The sequence below is a fragment of the Mauremys reevesii genome, linkage group 5, assembly GCF_016161935.1.
Source record: "Mauremys reevesii isolate NIE-2019 linkage group 5, ASM1616193v1, whole genome shotgun sequence".
NCBI lineage: Eukaryota > Metazoa > Chordata > Testudines > Geoemydidae > Mauremys > Mauremys reevesii.
The window spans coordinates 53,641,140-53,660,552 of record NC_052627.1 but is presented as its reverse complement, the minus strand read 5'-3'; the positions used below and the strand labels follow the sequence as shown (position 1 = coordinate 53,660,552).

Genomic DNA, 19,413 nt, shown 5'->3' with positions numbered 1-19,413 from the left:
AAATTAGCACTTTATTGCTTTCATCTGAAGATAGGGTAGAAATAAACATTAAACACCCATCAATTTGTTTCTGTTAATTACAAGGAATAATTATTTAAGGTTGTTAGGCAACTTGAATATCTATTTCTTGGTAACGCCAGACTCACCAGGAATCCAAAATAACTGAAAGTATATGTAAATTGTATCTTGAAAACTAAGTCCCTGTAAAAGAAATCGTCCTACAATATATTGTGCTGTACTGTACTGCTTCCTTAACTCTGCTCTCAGAAATCTGCACAGATTCAACAGCTTGTGACACTGATGATTCAGGATCATGAATCAATCTGTTCATTGTCCAAACAACAAAATGAAGTTATTGTAATTTTCCAAAATGAATGGTGACGACGTGCATAAATCATTTCTGCTTGGAAGGCCTACGCTTGAACACCACATAGAAACACTCCTGTGCAAGTTGAAGAGAAAAAAAGAAAGAAAATAATAGCCTGCCAGCACCACAGATATTCCAGTAAAGCTACCAGATAGCATAGAAGGAGCAACATAGTGTCAACTGAGATAATCCTTCCCCTCCCACCACCAGAGCAATATTTCCCCCACCCCCAAATTAATCTTTAAAATACAAAAACAAAACAACAACAACAAAAATCACATTCTCATGATGAGGCAGCCTATTGGCAACACAACATACCACTGGCCTCACCCAGCCCCCGTTCAAGTCAAGGGAGTGGATTTGAATAGGAGCAGACAAAAGCAAAGCTTTCCCTCAACCCTTAATCTAGCAAGGGCTGGTAACGGAGCAGATCACATAGGGAACTGTCTTCAGTTTTCCTTAGGTCAGAGGGAAGGTTGCTGCTGTCCCTCTGGGGGAAGGATATAAATCATGCTTATATTTATTCCTATAGGAAAGTAGTAACATTTGTATACTTTTTATTTTCTGAAGAAAGAGGAAGGTTTGACAGTACATAGATGTAATTTATCCTCTATTTAACATCCCAAAATAATCTATACATTAGCTGGGATAAAAATGTAACTAGTGTATATGATTTGAATATGTGGATGCAGAGACACGTACCTTATAAAAATCAGATACTGAAAATGCATGTGGATGAACAGTTGCTGATTTTTCCAAGCTATTTAAATTTTGGCACTTGGGCAATGCAGGCCAAGGTTACATCCATAAAACATGCAACAGCACCTTATTCCGAATTAGGAAAGCCATGTCTGAAATTTGAAGTACACCTCTACCCCAATATAACGCGATCCGATATAACATGAATTCGGATATAACACGGTAAAGCAGCACTGGGGGGGAGGGGGACGACTGCGCACTCTGGCGTATCAAAGCAAGTTCGATATAACGCGGTTTCACCTATACATAGCATGCACACACACAAAAAACCCTGTTACCAAAAAGCTGAAGATGTAGTGCTCTACCTAATTCCATATTAGTGTCTGGAGTAAATGATTCAATATAGTTCCTATAAACCTCTCTCTATACACATCCATATAGGCTAGCACATGCAGAGCTGGAAGATTTTTTTTAATTTTTTTTTTTGGCTGAAAAATGCTGATTTGGTTCAACTGAAACAATACCGGTAGATTTTGGCTAATTGCTTGGTATAAAGAAAAAAAATTTGAAATGTTGGAGCAGTCCATTTAAGCATTTATGAAACAAATCACTTCAATATTTCATTTCAGAATTTTTCTCCATGTTATTTTTAAAACCACTGAAAAACCCGCCCAAAATCAAATTAAGTGTTTTTCAGTTTGGCTTGAGACAGAGCCAGCATAGGGGCTAAGAGGCAATGAGGGCAGAGTTGGGCTGCGGGCGGAGCAGAGCTGCGGCCGGAGTGGGGCTAGGTGGCACTCCCTCCCTGCATCCCCTGGGGGCTGGCCCAGGTCCTGCCACATGCCCCCCGAACGCTCCTCCATGCCCCCTTAAGAGGGCACGCCCCTTGGAGACCACTGCACTAGGTCATAAAAATAAACAAACCCTACAGATCTCATTGTCCCATTTATAAAAGAGCTACATATCTGATGCATATATCTGCATATAAAACATTTTCTCTCTTTGCTATAAAAATAGCTATTGATCTTTAAATACTTCTCTGTAAGGTGACATAACAGTGATGCTCAGGAAAAAAAAATGCTAAATTTACCTTCTTCTGTAGGGTTGAACCCACAGATGTCGCAAATACAGCGAACCCACTTATTCATCTCCTCCTCGCTATCTGCCACCAAGTAGAAAACTCTGTCGATAGTGTTGATATCAAAAATATAACTGTTTTCAAACTCTTTTTTGTTAAATGTCAATCCCGCATCCACTTGTTGACACAAGTTTAAGTCAATAATACGAATAGGTTTTTTGGCATGGTCATTTTTGTAGTATTCCAACACATCCGGATCTCCTGTTAGACGGCCACTGCGAAGCACAAACCACCTCCTCTTCCATGCCTAAGAAGTAGGGGGGAAAAAGGGAAACATTAATATAAGAGTGATGTTATTTTAAAGACAATTATGCCTATTTATCAGTGACTTCCACTACTGGAACTGCATTGTAAAAAAAAGGTTGAATACAATGCAATAAATATTTCAAATTGTTTCCAAAAGATTGCATACAAAAAACCTAAACTGAGGAAAATCAGGTTGCAAGCTGGTGGCAGTGACCTTTTTAAAAAAATATTTCCTTTTATGTTTAAGACTTTGCTCAAGAGAATAAGTTTCAAAAGTAAGGTGATATTTGCTAAATGGGAAAGGACGAATCCAATTAAGGAAAACGAGAGAAGAGAGGGGGAAAAAAAAAAAAAAAGCAAAGAAATTAATACAGCCACAGGAAGAAAAAGAAACAACCTATATTTTTAGGTACTTAAAAGTGTCCTCTTCATTTCATGCTGTTTTATCTTCAATAGTTACTTGCTTTCATAGCACACATAATGCTCATTCATACATGCAGGTTTCTCTGAATCTTGTGAATAAAGTAGGTTAATCAAATGGTAGTATTTTAAGATAGCTACTCTTGTAGAAAGAGAGCTACTTTATTAGCTGGCAACACTTTACAGCACTGTAAGTTATTGGATTTTCTCCTTTAAACTTAAAAAACCATTTAATTATGTTCATGATATATAATTTATATATATTTGCTGAGTCCAGGCACTGTGACTCCTACACCAACCCCAACTACTTTATCAGTGCCTTGGGGCTACGGACATCCAGCTTAATTTAGAACAGTGTTTCCCAAATGGTGGGTCCTGATCCACCAGTGGGTTGCAGGAAGAGTGTAGGTGGGTTGATTATCACTGCTCCCCCATGTCACTCTCCACGAGCCCCAGAAGCACTCCTCCTACCAGGGCCACAGGGGAAGTGGGGGAAAGAGGTAGTTTGCCCCAGGCCACATATTTGAGAGGTCCGCCAACCAAGTGATATTGCAACTTGCACATGAAGTCACAGCACCACCCTGGTTTGCCTGGCCACCCCTCCATCGTGATAGGAAGTAGGCTGGTCCAAACCTAAGTAGTGCTGCAACCCCGTCCACCAGGTCACAATGCCCAGAGCAGGGAGCCAGGCCCAGCCTTGCAGGACAGAAGCTGCCGCAGCAGGGTGAGTGCGGGGCAGGGCCACTCTTGAACACCCCCACCACTGTCTCCCCAGCTAGCCGGGGCTGCAGATGCGAGCAGGACTGGGAGAGTGAGAGCACGGGGACTAGATGGAGCTGAGCAACAGGCTTGGGAGCTGGGCCAGGAATGTTCTCCTCATTTTTATGCAGGTGAAAACTCGGACTGTGAGGCCCCCTTGCTGGGAGGGGCATCTGTACTGTTTGGTGTCTGTTTCAATTAGGCTCCCCAGACAAGGATTTTTGAGAGGCCAGTTCTCTCCCAGGACAGAAACTGGTCACTGGAGGGCTGTTTTGTGTTTTCCAGTCAAAGTGTAAGTTCAAAGAAAGTGAATGGGATGGCTCTAGCAAACTCTCCTCCATACCAAAAGCTCTCTTCCCCTTGCCAAAATGATTTGGTTTAAAGTTTGCATTTAGGTTGTTTAAACAAGTATAAAAATCCATCACATAAAGTCCATTCATATTTTCTACAGAGTACACAGTGACAGGAAGACAGACTACCACACTAACAAGAGGCGAAAAGGAAGTGTTGAGACTTGTAGTGTCCTTTACATATCCATATGCATCTGTCAGTCTCTGGGATCAAAACTTTCTCAGACTGGACTTATGGAACCAGCTGTGGAGCAGAAAACAACTCACGCTGGTTCCTGAGAAGTGTAAATGTAACCTATTACCTCAAACAAAGTGGGGGGAAACATACTGGGGTCTGGGAATCAAAACTGTGCTTCCATCTTTATAGCTCTGGCTCAGAACCAGCAGAGTCAGCTTTTCAGTGGGTGCTCACAAACAACTTATTGTCAAGCATGGATGCCTTTTTTGGTATCAAGCTGAAGCTACTATGGAAAGATAATACAGAAAATATGGGAGAGGGAAAATGCCAGACATTTAAACTGGAATTTGTGGCATATTCAGTAGCCACCACGTACTAAAAATCATCTGAGTTTGAAAAAAAATACTTTTATACTTGCAATTCTATACAAATCATACTTTTTGTGCTCATTAACATAACATATATATATATTCAGCCTTAAAATGCAGAATTATACAATTCAAGTCAGTTCTCAAGTCACCTTTCTGATTACTTTAGCAAGTTAGTGAGCAGGATAAACAATAAAGTACAATAATTAAAACAGACAGAAAAAAACAAATGGAACACCTTAAGTAGATGCTATGTATTAAAATGTGTAAAATTCCAGAATTAACATGACAAATTTTGTGCTGCTTTCTGCATCTCTATCAAACCAAAAAAACAACAGCTTAGATACTAGCATAACGGGAACCTTAGATATTTTCCCCACAGTAATTAGTTCTGAAAAACATACTACAAGCTGCAACTATTTCAGAAACTGGAATTATCCTCTATGTCTTTGCTTTTTAAAGATCTCATCTGAAGAAATAATCTCTAAAAACCCCAACATACTTGCCTAAAGATTTATGCAACACAAATTAGCTTGGTACAAATAAAATTTGCCTCGCTTGGGAGTTTCTGTACAGTTCTGTGTTAAGGGGTGAAACTTGTTCATATTATCACTAATAAAAGCCCTATTCAACATTAAAGAGTGAAATATGACTTTTACTCCAATTTCATAAATTAATCATATAAACAGAACTTCTTTTCAGCCCTTAATGCTACAAAATACCAACTATTAAGTACTTAAAACACTGAGTTTAGCCTACCACCTGCTACTATTTTTTTGAAGAATTTTTGCATAGTGAATATGTGAATGTTTATTTCAGTCATATAATGAGTCACTCACTGAAACTGGCACAGATTAAACTCAAAAACAAAAGCAATTCCATAAACTACACATTAATAAGGCAGATACAAAGGTTCTCTGGGTTACAGTACAAAGCACAATTTAGCAGCAGAATAAAGCCTGAAGCTAGACAAGAGAACTGACATCAGAACCCTTGCTAATCATAGTACAAAAGCTTCTCTATGTTTTGTGAAAGTGCAAAATGAGCCCACATAAATCACTCTTTGTTATCTGAAAATATCTAGGATTCTTAAAGCTTATTCTATTTTTAACATTTCAGTCTTTGTCGCCCTAGTGAAAGCTGTATACTGCCTCACTGAGCCAACAAGAATACTGACTAACAACTAATGAAGAGAGCTTCTTCAATAACTGCTTTCCCAAACTAAGTCTCTGAAAGGGGCAATAGGGAGGTGACAGAGCCAGCAAGAGAGAGAATAACTATTTATATAAAATGTATCCTTCTTTATTATTTTTTTCCCTTTGGGTATTTTTGTTTGAAGAATGTTTATTGTATTTTACAGCTGTACAATCTGTAACATGCATTGTATCCTACAAAATAACTACAAATATAAAATTGGGTTATGCCACAATGAAAATACAGAAAAAAACCAAGCTTTGTCTCTTGAATTATTTAATCAACAATACACTGTAAACAATGTGACTTTGCTTGCATTGATAAAAGTGATTCAAATGCAGCTGAACTTCTATTGGAAAACAGTTGAGAAAAATAAGCAACTCTACAGTGTGATTTGTTTTAAAACTCACTTTCCCAAATCCTAACCAATACTGGTATGAGTCAGACATCAGATATTTTAGGGGGAAAATGATATTCTTTCCCTAGGATTATCTAATTTATTTTTAATGCAAAATATGTTTATTTACATTGCATGTCGGGTTCCAACACACTGCCTGCAGATTAGGTATATATCAAGTATAGATTTTTTTTTAAGTATTAAAATCATAGGAAGTACATCAAATAACAGGGTGATATAATTCAGCAGTCTTTCTAAACTTTTAAATATAATTACAACAAATCAAAATTGTGGAGATAAAGTAGGTTTTTAAAAGTAGTCTAAGATGTGATAAGTTGCCATGTAGCTGCTAAAGACCTGGGCACACTCAGAGAATTGTAATCAAAGAATACTAAAGTTGAGGGTTTTTTTAACCAAATGGAGGAAGAGAAGAATGCACTATTTTTATTTTATCTGTTGCACATTTTATGTAAATTGAGTGCTGCTGGTTTAAAAGCAAGCAATTCATCCATACCACAGTATCAGGAAAATTGGAAGAAAGCATCACTTAGGGCTTCTCTACACTTACAAGGCTGAAGTGGCACAGCTGCATTGCTGTAGCGCTTCAGTGACAACGCTGCCTACGCTGATGGGCGAGATTCTCCCATCGGTGTAGGTACTACATCTCCTCGAGAGGCAACAGCTGTGTTGACAGGAGGGCTTCTCCCATCAATACAGTGCTGTCTACACCAGGAGCTAGGTCAGTATAACTGTGTCCTTCGAGGGGGGATTTTCCACACCCCAAGCGATGTATTTGTAGCAATACAAGTTAGAAGTTTGGATATGCAGCTTTATTTTCCTGATGCATCTCCACTGTCCCTATTTTTTAAATGTAATTTTTAAATAAAATATGGCAACGGAGGATAAAACCTCCACAGATATCCAGGTATAAACACCTTAAACAGTAATTGTGAAAGGGGGATTGTCAAGAACTTAAATTATCTCAAAATTGTACTTTTTAGTAATAATGCTGAGTAAACACATTTATGAAAAATAAGTAAAGTAAATGTGAAGTGAGGAAAATACTGGATGCATTACTACTTTCTTTAAAGTACTTAAGACTTGTTTTCCAGGAAGCACCATCTTTTCTAACTGAGCAAAATAAGGAAAAAACAGTCTCAGTGGAAGTTTCCACTCTACTGGCTATCATCCTGATCATCTGTTCCGAATACACACAAGGCTAAATTTCCTGTTTTCAAACTATTGTCACCATTTTCTAGTCTTGTGCTGCTAGTTCTAACTTTAGCTTTGTTAAATAAACAAAAGAAAACACTGAAAATAAAGCAGAACAATACCTCCATGCATATTTTCTGCAAGCAAAATGTCAGAATTTATATTTAATCATTTTAACTAAAATAAATAAATCAATACTGAACTATTAATTAAAGCAGCAAAGAAAAGGCAAAAATTAAAAGAAACTTATCACTGTGTAAGGATCTCTCTTGTTTTAACAAGCCTAAAACTACAAGTTCATCATTTTTACATGCACTTTAATTTTGCACTGCATTCCTTAAGTCCCATCTATGTTAGGAGTCTAACTGTGCTAACAGGCGAGCTGGCCAAAACTCAAGATTTCCAGGTCCTGGGAAATCCTGATATTTATTAAAGTTTAGTTTAGTTCTGATTTGGAAAGACACCAAAATTTTCCCACAAACCAGAAATTTCACACACACGATAAATTTGGAAACACTGGTATATAGTGTTTCTGAAACAAAAAATGATCCTCAGAATCCCACAGCTGCTGACTGAAACTAAGAAGAATCATGTCACGGATATAAATTGTCAGTCAGGAAATTTAGGCTTGAAATTAGACGAAGGTTTCTAACCATCAGAGGAGTGCAATTCTGGAACAGCCTACCTAGGGAAACAGTGGGGGCGAAGGACCTCCATGACTTTAAGATTAAGCTAGATAAGTTTATGGAGGGGATGGTATGATAGGATAACGGGTTTAGTCAATAGGTCAATAACATGCCACAATGGTAATTAGTACAAAGGGTCAATGATAGGATATTGTTAGCCTTTTTCCAGAGGGTCTGGCAGGAGAGTCTTGCCCGCATGCTCGGGGTTCAGCTGATCGCCATATTTGGGGTCGGGAAGGAATTTTCCTCCAGGGTAGATTGGCAGTGGCCCTGGAGTTTTTCGCCTTCCTCCGAAGCATGGGGCAGGGGTCGCTTGCTGGTGGATTATCTGCTACTAGAAGTCTTTAAATCATGATTTGGAGCATTCAACAGCAGAGTCAAGGGAGAGAATTATTTCAGGAGTGGGTGGATCGGCTTATGTGGCCTGCATCTTGCAGGAGGTCAGACTAGATGATCATAATGGTCCCTTCTGATCTTGAATTCTATGATTCTATGTCAATTTCAGTCAAGTGCTTCCAGGACTCCCAAGGTCTGTGGCTCTAGGCAACTGGCCTAGGACCCCAGGGCTTCCAGACCCAAAAGCCCTGAGAACATCCTGTGCTTCCAGGCTGCTGGATCCACAGCAGGCATCCCCAGACCCAACCAACTCTAGCAAACAGGTCTATAACTGTGTCATCCACATCCACACTCTCCTTCTCAAAAATCATGGGGTTGCATAGGACTCTGGCCCTCCTCTATTTACTTACCTATATACCCCAGACCTCCAATCTCAGGACCTCCTAAACATTAATGCATTTCTCCTCACACACTCCTGCGTGATAGGGAAATATTATCATCCGCATACAAATGGGGAATTGACTCAGAGAGACTAAAAGATTTACCCAAAGTCATGCAGAAAGCTTGTCGCAGAACAAAGATTCTAACCCAAATCTCCTGAATCCCAGGCCAACACTCTAACCACAAGGCCACCCTTTCTCTTCTTGGTCTATAGAATATTTCTGGACAATCTTGCCCACTTACAACCTTCAAACTATCATGATTTTGCTAATCACTTGCAAGTTTACCTTACCACTCCTGACTTGTCCCCATCTATTTCAATTCTACATCTTGACCTGCCTATCCAACATCATCTCTTCCTGAAGGTCTTGTCAGCAAGAAATGTAACATGGTCATAAATGAGCTTTTGGTCTGCCCTCCCTTGACCTCTCCATTACTGCTGAGGACAGCACCCTTGTCCTTATCACTCATGTTCATAATCCGAGGGATGGGTGCCTTTTCCTTGCCCTGCCCATCTAAGTGGTTTTCAAATTTTGCAGCTCCTTCCTTCACAATGTTTTCAAAATACAGTCACTCCTTTCTGCCCACACCACTCTAGTTCCAACTGCTCACCTCCTTCTGTCTCGTCTCCCACACACACACACACCCCCCTCCTATCACACCTATTCAAAATGCAGCTGCTAATATAGTCTCGTCCTTACCACCACTCTGACCACATCACTCCCCTCCTTGAATTCCTCAACTGGCTTCCCTTTTCAACACAATTTTAAGCTTCTTATCCCTAATTTTAAGGCCTTTTCATCTCTGCCCTCCCAACTAATTTACTTGACTATCTTGTCTCTTATGACACCTCCCGTGACTGCTACTCCGCCAATTATGCCAGCTTTGTCTGCCCATTTGCTATCTTCTTCCATAACCGGCTCTGCATTTATTTCTATGCTTGGAAAGTCCTCCCTGAATCAACATTTAAGGCCATGAAAGTTCCTTCTTTCCAATTCCTCTTCAAGATCCAACTCTGCTGTAATGCCTACAAGCAATCAGTCAACCAATTACAGTCTGGTTGTGCATAAATTGGAAATGGCTGATTTATTTAAAAAAGTATTTCATACCTTCATAGATCTTGCAGCTGTGGAAGAGAAGCCTAACTGTGTCATCTTAGTTTAGTTACCTTCATCCTTCTACTTCCTCCTTTTAATATACTCATTGTGCGGGGCCCCAAAATAATACAGGAAGCTGTTGAGGCTAGGACTTGTCCCTTGGTATGTGACTGTACTCTGCATAGGACAGGGGTGTTTTGATGCTGATTGTGAACTTTAAGCACTACCACAGCACAAAGAACCAGCAACATCATGACTTACTAAGAGTACCAAGGTAATTGGGTAATTGGAAGAGGCAACAAGGCCTGATCACATAAAAATGGTTTAACTTAAAAAAATTGAAGTTTGCGTGTTATAAGGGCATAGTTAACTTAAAACTCCTGGATGAAATCCTGGCCTCATCTAAGTCAATGGGAGTTTTACCATTGACTTCAGTGGAGCCAAGATTTCACCACACATCTTACTTTTTACTTACGAGCATTACAGTAATCTTAGGTAGTGTTTGTAACTGGAAGATTTGAGGGGAAAATCTCTCTCTGTTTCCAGTTCATTTACTCGTACATTTACAGCATCTTGTGTATGTTCAGTTTCACTACTGACCTGGATAGTCCGTCAATTTCCCTTGTTGATGTGTGAAAGCCTCACACATACAAGGAGAATCAAGACATTTAAAATTATATAAAAATCTGCTTGTAAGACCAAAAACATCGGCAGAGGGACTTCAGAACAGGCGCAATACCTAAAACTGTTTTTACACATTTTTTTGAAACTGCTTAATATCAACTTGATGGTGCCCTTAAAAATATCCTTCTCCAAGGCATAACAGTCTATTTATTTTAGATTCAAACAACTACTGAAACAAAAGCTATAAAATGAATGAGAGCAGTTTAGAGAATCAAGAGTATACAACATTTAATAATTAATGTATACATTAGTATACTTAAAAAAAAATATAAAAAAAGCTTCCATGTAATCGCAGTTCATTTGACAATACTTGGTTGATAAAACAGTACCCATACTAACTTATCAATTCAATTAACAAAACATTTCTATAGTCTACTAGACTCTCTAAGAATAGTCAAACAAGCCACCTGATCAAGTGTTTTGCAGAATCAAATAACTACATATGATCATTTTATTGTCACCCTTCTCTGCCCTTCACCCAGCAACCACTCTGGTAACTGAAATTTAGTCTAAAAGCAAAACCTCTTAACAATCGTGTAACAGTAACCTGCATAGGAGCTCACGATCATATCACTGAAGATCTTTAGAGCAGACAACTCAATCCCTCAAGTATTAAATGTTTGTTTAGGATTATTCAGTACAAGTTTATTTTTACTATAAGGAGAACTCAAGTGCCATACTATTGTTTGAACAACCAAACAGCAACACAGATAAGTTTCTCAGGCAATGGCCAGCCATATCAAGACAAACTATGCATTTTAGAACAGCACTATACTAAAATATACATTCTTTTGACTTAATATATCAGAACAAGACTGTATTTGCAGTTTGCGGTATTAAGTCTTAGAAAAGTATAAATGGTGTTCTAAACCATCTTATAGTATAAAATTACCAAATGTGCTGAATATTTACTTTCATGTCTAAGAAATAGCTCTTACAAAAATCTTTAACTTGTATACCAAACAAAAATGACATCCTTTCTAGACAAGAAAAATTAACCTAAGGAAAATATAAATCTTTCCTTGGAGAATGTATTTTTAAAACCTCATTAATTTTCCATATGAATTAATAAAAAACATCTTCTGTCAGTTTTGGGAGCAGTTTACCTCTTTGTGTTTTCAGTAAATTCAAGCAATGTCCTGGCCACTTCTGTAGTTGTGTCTACACCAAAATAAGCAGAGCTTTCTTTTTGCTGTCAGCTTTCCATCTCACTATACATACACCACCCTATCCTAATAACCTTTGACCAACAGGAAGTAGACACAATGGACTGAAAATAACAGCAATTGTAAGATTTAGAATGATTTACTAGATAAGGGGTGGGTTTAAAATATGAAAAAACCCTCAGTTGGTCTCGCTTGGTTTCTAAACAATTTGCAAAAAAGCATGACATCTATAGAAGATTCTTAACTGCAGGCTATTCTGAAGATCATAACACATGCTAACTATAGAGCACATATTTTTTCATAGAAGTCTTGATGCCACAGCTCTTCTGTGGATAAGGATTTCTGCACAGGAATAATTTGGGTATATCATCTCTTTAACTCCACAGATCTGGGGCTAGTGTAACAGTAAAGGGAGTAGAAGTTTCCTACTACACATGTGCAAAGTTACTCTTCAATTTATATCATTGCTGATAATAGGGTAATTTCTCCATCTTTCCAAATGAACCTTAAGGCTAGTATTCTGTGGAAGCTAGAAACCAGGAAAATCCACTAATTTATGAGTTAGGTATATGGAACATATGATCATGCCAGATCAGATCAGTGATCCACCCTGTTTGATATGCTGTATCGGATAGTGACCCATGCAAGATGCTTCAGAGAAAGGTACAAGAAACCTTGCAGTGGACAATTATGGAACAATCTGCCCATAGGAGAGGTTTCTTCCTAATCTCAGGAAGTTAGGGATTGCCTTCTGCCCTGACGCCTGAGGGTTTATCCCCTTATACATTATTTATTGTATCTGTAAATATCCTCATTAGCCATAGAAATGTCTAATCCTGGTGGGTTATTTTTTTTTCCAGTATACTAAATTCTTGACCTCAGTATTTAGCGGCTATGAGTTCAAAAGATCAACTGAAGTGTTCGAAAAGTATTTCCTTTGATTAGTTTGAAATTTTCATTGTATGTTCCCCTTTTTAGGTTCATTGATTTCAAGGCCAGAAAGGAATGGTTGTGATCATCTAGTCTGACCTCCTGCATAACACAGGCCATCAAATTCTGACAAAATAATTCCTAAAGCAGATCCTGTAGAAAAGCATGCAACTTTGATTTAAAATTTGTCAGTGAAGGAGAATCCACCACGACCCTTGGTAAATTGTTCCAATGGGTAATTATTCTCGCTGTTAAAAATGTAAGCCTTATTTCCAGTCTGAATTTGTCTAGCTTGAAGTTCCAGTCATTCAAGCTCTTTCCTCGTGAGAAAGAGTATGTCTGAACACCCAGTTTACCTTTTCTATACCAATCATTATTTCGTGCACCTTTATTAACTCCTCTCTTAGTCATCTCCTCTATAAAATAAGCAATCCTAATCTTTTCATAATCTCTCTTAAAGCCTTTCCGTACCTATAATTGTCTTCATCACCCATACAAACTGCCATAATGGATCAAGCTGGAGGGCCATCTAGTCCAGTATTCTGTCTTGCACAATATCCAGCCCCAGAGGATTCAGAGGAAAATGCATGGACTGATGTATGATACTCTACCCTTTCCCATTTAGGTCTCCTCCTAATTTCTTGTAGTTAGAGACTGGCTTAAACCCTGAGGCATAAAGATAGGGTGAACAGAGCAGAACATGATAACCCAGGTGAGGGCATAACAATTTATATAATAGATTAGCTTGTAATACTTTCAGAATCAGAGGAACAGACAGAAGGTGGGAAAAAAAACATTTACAACCCCCCAACATCCTTGTCCTGCCACTTAGCATAATTTGGCCAGACCAAAGGATTCTGCTCCTAATTTTTACTTAACCATGCTCCTTCATTAAAAACAAGTCACTTTGGGGATGAGAACAAGCAGAAATCTCAGCCAAAATGTGAATCTGAGAAGGTATAAGCAGGTCAAAACAAAGTAATACTCATACATAACTTTTGCAGTGTTAACTACTATATAAACACACACACATTATATTCTTTATAACTACACCCATGTTATTTACATTAGACTTCCCATGTTTTTAGCAGTACTTTACCAAATACTTAACCACACCAGAATCAGAAAATTCAAAAAAGCTTCGGCATCAGGTTTTACAAGCGGAGACTGGATCTAACTTGCTAACATAGTAGTTCAGGAAAGTCTGAGAATGCTAAAAAGAACTGCACAAAGGAGATACTAATATGATGTACTTCATTACAGAATCTAGAGTAACTTCTAAATACAAAACTCTTCTGTTGTGCCTGGGCAGTCTTTTGGGAACACCAGTAGAAACCACTGCTTCTTTGTCTACCACTAATGTGCCTTTTTATGTCAAATTTTAGCTGTCTTTTGAAGTACAATTATTAATTGATCACAGAGTAGGAGAATGATTTTGAGATCTTCTTCAACCACATAACCTGAAATCACACCGTGTGCTACTTCCAATCTCCCTTTCCGCTGCCCCCACTCTGAAACAGAACCTGATGCCATAACACCAAGGAATAACACAAAAAGGATATCCTGCCTAGATATTCCATAATACAGATCAAATCATCAATCCAGAGGGTTCTTTGCTTACACATGGGATAAAAGAAGATGCTTCCAACTGATAAACCCTGAAAAGGAAACAAAGTTGGTTCCACAAGTATTTTAAAGTAGTTAGCACTCACAGAATAGTCCAATATTAACGGCCAATTCACAGGGTCTGCAAAGTCATTATGCTGAAATAATGAGTCAAAGTTTTTTCAAGAACTCTGAAAAATGAGAAGGCAAAGAGTAAATATGTATCTTCCCAGAATCACTTTACCTAACCAGTACATTTTAAAAGAGATCCAGAACAAACTATGTCCTTGCCCTGCATAAATAGCCCAAACAAAAGTCATTAAGTTTCATGTCATATTCTCTACAATAAATTACTTTCTCAGAAAAACTAAAAGTTACTTTAAAACTGTTTTATTAACAAATATAATGCCTTTACTGTATGTGCCAAGTAACACAGCATGAGTTGCATATCTTCACATATGTCACAAAACATATAAGAGTTTGCTTTTTTAGCCCTTCCTTGTTGAAGGATACCAACCATGTTATAGGAGCACTATGTCATTTACATGACTAAAATTCTTAACTTAATAGGACCCTCTGAAGAAAGATTTGTTAAAAGCATCCTGCCCTCCCTCCCTACCCTAGTGCTTTGCCAAGATTTCCGTTGACACCACCAGAGGAACACTTTATGCATCTTGATACTTCACTATCACCAACATCTGGGATATCATGGATTACGGCAAACAAAACTAGTAATTTAAATTATTATAGATTATTTCAATATTAAATTCATAACAGAAACATGACTTTCAGTGCCAGGCATTTCTTCTAGATAAATGACTAGTTCTGGGAAATCCCTTCCAACCTATCAATGTACTCCAAGAAATGCCTAGAGTCTTAGGCAAAGTATTGACCTGAAACCCGGGGGTAGGCTGAGGAAATCTTACCCCAAATTACGGATTATATGATAGGAGCCCTGTAACCCCTGCACTGGAATCAATTAAATGCCTAGCACAGGAGAATGTGGGTGATGAGCGGGAAGCACCCCTTCCCTATGTTAAGTTTAATAAAATTTGAGGCCTGCCACTTTCAAATACATCCATGTATCTGTCCTCATTTCACTGCTGTGTACACATCAGTAGTGGTGCACAAACTGAGAAGAATTTTAAACACATTGGTCTAGAGAAAAATCTGTTTACATTCTGACAATGTTACCAACCACCGCTGCTTTAGGAACACTGCAGAGACGGAGCAGTTTACTCATTACGAGGATCATTACTGAAGAAATGGTAAGACAGAAAAACAACCCTGTCACCCGCCAATACTAGATGTGCTGTGCAAAAGTTTGCATCTCTGCCATCACCCACACAGCAAACATAGAACAAGAACTGTAAAAAAGACCCATTGTTGTGTGGTTGCAGTCTAATCTTTACTCTTTTTGATAGTCTTGGCAGGTAAGCGAAGAATTGAATGGGCACAGAGACAAAGGGCTGGTCTTTACTACCGGGGTAAGTCAACCCAAGTTATGCTACTCCAGCTACATAGCTTAGTGTGACTTGCAGGGCAGTGAAGACATCAAGGCAGTGGTGAGCTGCAGCCGGTTCGCACCGGATCGCGCGAACCGGTTGTTAAATTTAGACGCCCCCTTTAAAACCGGTTGTTCCTGGAGGGACAACTAGTTCCAAAAGGGCTTTTAAATTTAACTAAAGCTCTAGCAGCTGTGTACCCTTCCCCCAGCCCCAACTCACCTCACTCCGCCTCCTCTACTGAAGCTCCTCTGGCGTCTCCTCCCCCTCCCCAGCTTCCTGCGAATCAGCTGTTCGCGCGGGAAGCCTGGGAGGGCTGAGAAGAAGCAGCGCTTCCACCAGGTGAGCTGGGGCCTGGGGGCGGGAGTGCCAGCGGGAGGAGGGCTCCAGGTGGCGCGCCGGTCCGGAGGTCGTAGCGAGACTCTGGGGTCCGGCGGCTGGGCTCCTGCCCCCAGGGTCCAGCTGCGACCTCAGCCGGGCAGCACGGCTCCTCCCCGGGTCTGGGCCGGGCGGTGCAGTTCCTGGCCGCCCGGGTCCTGGCCGGACGGCGCGGTTCCTGGCCGCCCGGGTCCTGGCCGGGTCTGGGCGGCGCGGTTCCTGGCCGCCCGGGTCCGGGCCGGGTCTGGGCGGCGCGGTTCCTGGCCGGGCCGCCCGGGTCCGGGCAGCGCCGTTCCTGCAGGTGAGCTGGGGCAGGTGAGCTGGGGCGCGATGAGGACTCCAGGCGCCGCCCGGCCCTGCTCCAGCCACTGCCCGGCCCCAACTCCGGCCGCACGGCGCGGCTCCGACCCTAGCCCTGACTCCGGCAGGGGTAAGAGGCCAGGGCCGGGACTGGGGCGGGGGAGGAGGGGTTGGATCGGGCAGAGGTTCGGGGGCAGACAGGGGATGGGGAAGGGGGTTGGGTAGGCGCCCGTGGGAGTTCCTGGGGTCTGTTGGGATGGTGGTGGATGGAGTCGGGGCAGTCAGGGGACAGGGAGCGGGGCAAGTTTGGTGGGGTCCTGGGGGGGAGTTAGGGTTGGGGGTCTTGGGAAGGAGTGGTCAGGGGACAAAGAGCAGGGCAGGGGGGGTTATGGGTTGTGGTTTCTGAGGGGGGGCAGGACGTGGGTGGGGGGTGTACTCACTGGGCGGTTCCCTACCGGGTCTTCGGTGGTGGGTCCTTCAGCCGCCGGAACCGTGCCGCCGAAGACCCAGTAGGGAACCGGTTCCTAAGATTTCGGCAGCTCATCACTGCATCAAGGTATCAACAGGAGACGCTCTCCAGTCAACTTCCCTTACTCTTCTCGGAGAGCTGGAGTACCAGAGTCGTCTGGAGAGTGCTCTGCCATCAATTTAGCAGGTCTTCACTAGACCCACTAAAACTACACCCGCTGCATCGATTGCAGCAGTGTGGATCTCCCCAGTAGTGAAGAGAAGCCCAAAAAACCTCTCACTCCTACTGGCATATCAGCATGCAGTGTGGGGAAAACTCACTGCTACTGCCTGGCCATACACCTCTGCTGGGCAGTATTAGAGGACTTGAGCCTCAAAATTTCAATTTGACTAAAATGGAAGTAGCAAAGATTTAAGCCAAAAAGGTTTTGGGGAATAAAAGTAAAAGTCAATTCAAGAACCCCAATATAAAACATTTATCATCACTGCATCTAGTTGCAAAAAGTGTGTACATTACCAATATTTTTCCTAAATTATAAATATTAAATATAAAAACCCATAGCATATTAACAAAACATTAATGCCTTGATCCTGTAAGTGTTGAAGACAGTGGAACTACTCACCTTCGTTTCAGATGCTGTTTAAAACAGGTCATCTTGAAGGAAAATGGTGTGGGTGATTTTAAACAGACCAAATAAAATGTCTTACAACCCTCTGTTTGTTTGGGTCATTTAAAAATATCAAAGTAAGTGCAACAGTAATAGCAAAAAGTGCTCACCCCCAGCTCTTGGCACATTTACAAAACGCATCAAGCAGAAGAGCCAATACATCATAAATCAACAGCCTGCATTGTGACCAAATGCTGCCATAACAAGCAGTGTAATAGTTTAGTATATTGTACATTTGTTCTAGTGCAGGAACTAAAAGCAATAACGTGATTATACTTCAAATATTACAAAAATCATAGTTAAGCACTTTCTGCAACATCAGTCTGATGATAGCCTGTGACACTGCATGTAAGGGATGCAATAGCTGGAAAATATTTTAAAAACTGATGTGTGTCACATCACATGATATTTCTAAATCAATAAAAGTCCCCTGAATTGTAAAGTCATTTCCACTATTTAATCAAATACATTCTAATGAATTGGTAAAAGGGATGAGCAGATAGAAATGGCTGCTTTTTCTTTAACTCACAATATTTATATTGCAATTTCCAACCCAAGCAAAACACACTGGTGTTATGATACCATTGTTAGAACATGTTTATACATCTAACCTAACATTTTTGGAACCAGTCCAGACAGTTCAATAAACATATTACAAACAAAATTAAAAAAAGAAAAACAGTTAAAGACAAATATTTAGCTTTTTTCTCTCCTATTTGGACACAAAGTAGTGCAAGAAAAATATTCTTGCAGAAAAACAATTATCCAGTAAAAGCATTTTATGAACATTAAAGTAAGCAAATTCACTTCTTTGTTGTAGCACAAAAATGCAGTTTGCTAAGTTTTTAAAAAAATCAAATAATTCACTCAGAGCAAAGTAAATTCTCAACACTTCACAAATTAAAGGGTAGATAAGAAAAATAATTTAATTAATGCACTTTTAAATCACTGCAAAGAGAAATCCAAAAAGTGCAGGATTACCTTTTCTTTAAATGCAAACAAAATCTGTGTTCACAATACAAACAACCTTTCAGCAAGACACATCTTTATATATAGAATTCTCTTTCATCTTCATAGACTTAAGAGTAGAGGCAGAAAATGACATCAGTCATCCAAAATGACCTATTTTTTGCATCCCACTAATATCCCATATCCAATCTGGCCTTCTCCAGTGGTGGTGACGGCTCACCCACCTCTACCATTCTCTTACTCCACTATCTAGGTGCTCCTAATGTTAAGAACTCTCCACTCCACACCAATATTTCTCTATACACCAGAGATGATGCAATTTACAAAACCTTCTCTTTCACTTTAGTCAATAAGAGGTTAAGAGTTCAGAGATTTGGCCAGTTAATTGTACTAGTTTGGCACAGCACTACTTTACCAGGAATCTGTGATTACATGCCCTGGAAAAGAGATAAAAAACATTCATGCCTAAAGCAATTACAGACTAGAGATTTTTCAGATTGCATATGATGTGTGATGTCACAAAAAACAGTCAGCTCCTCACACAAAAGACAAAATCTTTAATGAATTAATGAGTTGTAACCTAGAGAGAGTTTACTCTCAATATTTTTATTTCTTCAATTTTACAAAAATTATCTATAAGTTTGTCTCCAAGAAATCAGAGTTTACAGTAAACTAATTACTGATTATGTGTGGTTAAACATACTACTGAGCTTAAAGAGAAATGGAAAGGTAATTTTTAATAGAATTCAAATCTAAATAGTCAAGTAATGGTTTAAATTTCTGATTTTGAACTATGATCAACAGTCTCATGACTTTCAATTTGAAAAATAAAAGCTTGACTGAAAAATTAGT

General features: G+C 39.8%; 1 protein-coding gene across 4 annotated transcripts in view; it reads right to left on the bottom strand.

Annotated features, from left to right (window-relative positions):
• GAB1 (GRB2 associated binding protein 1) overlaps positions 1–19,413 on the bottom strand; it is a 137,548-nt gene that overhangs the window by 50,410 nt on the left and 67,725 nt on the right. For all 4 annotated transcript variants that reach the window (XM_039542279.1, XM_039542280.1, XM_039542278.1 and 1 more), the window contains exon 2: positions 2,157–2,451. In XM_039542279.1, coding sequence (XP_039398213.1) covers positions 2,157–2,451 — 295 coding nt within the window. The remainder of the gene's footprint in view (positions 1–2,156; positions 2,452–19,413) is intronic.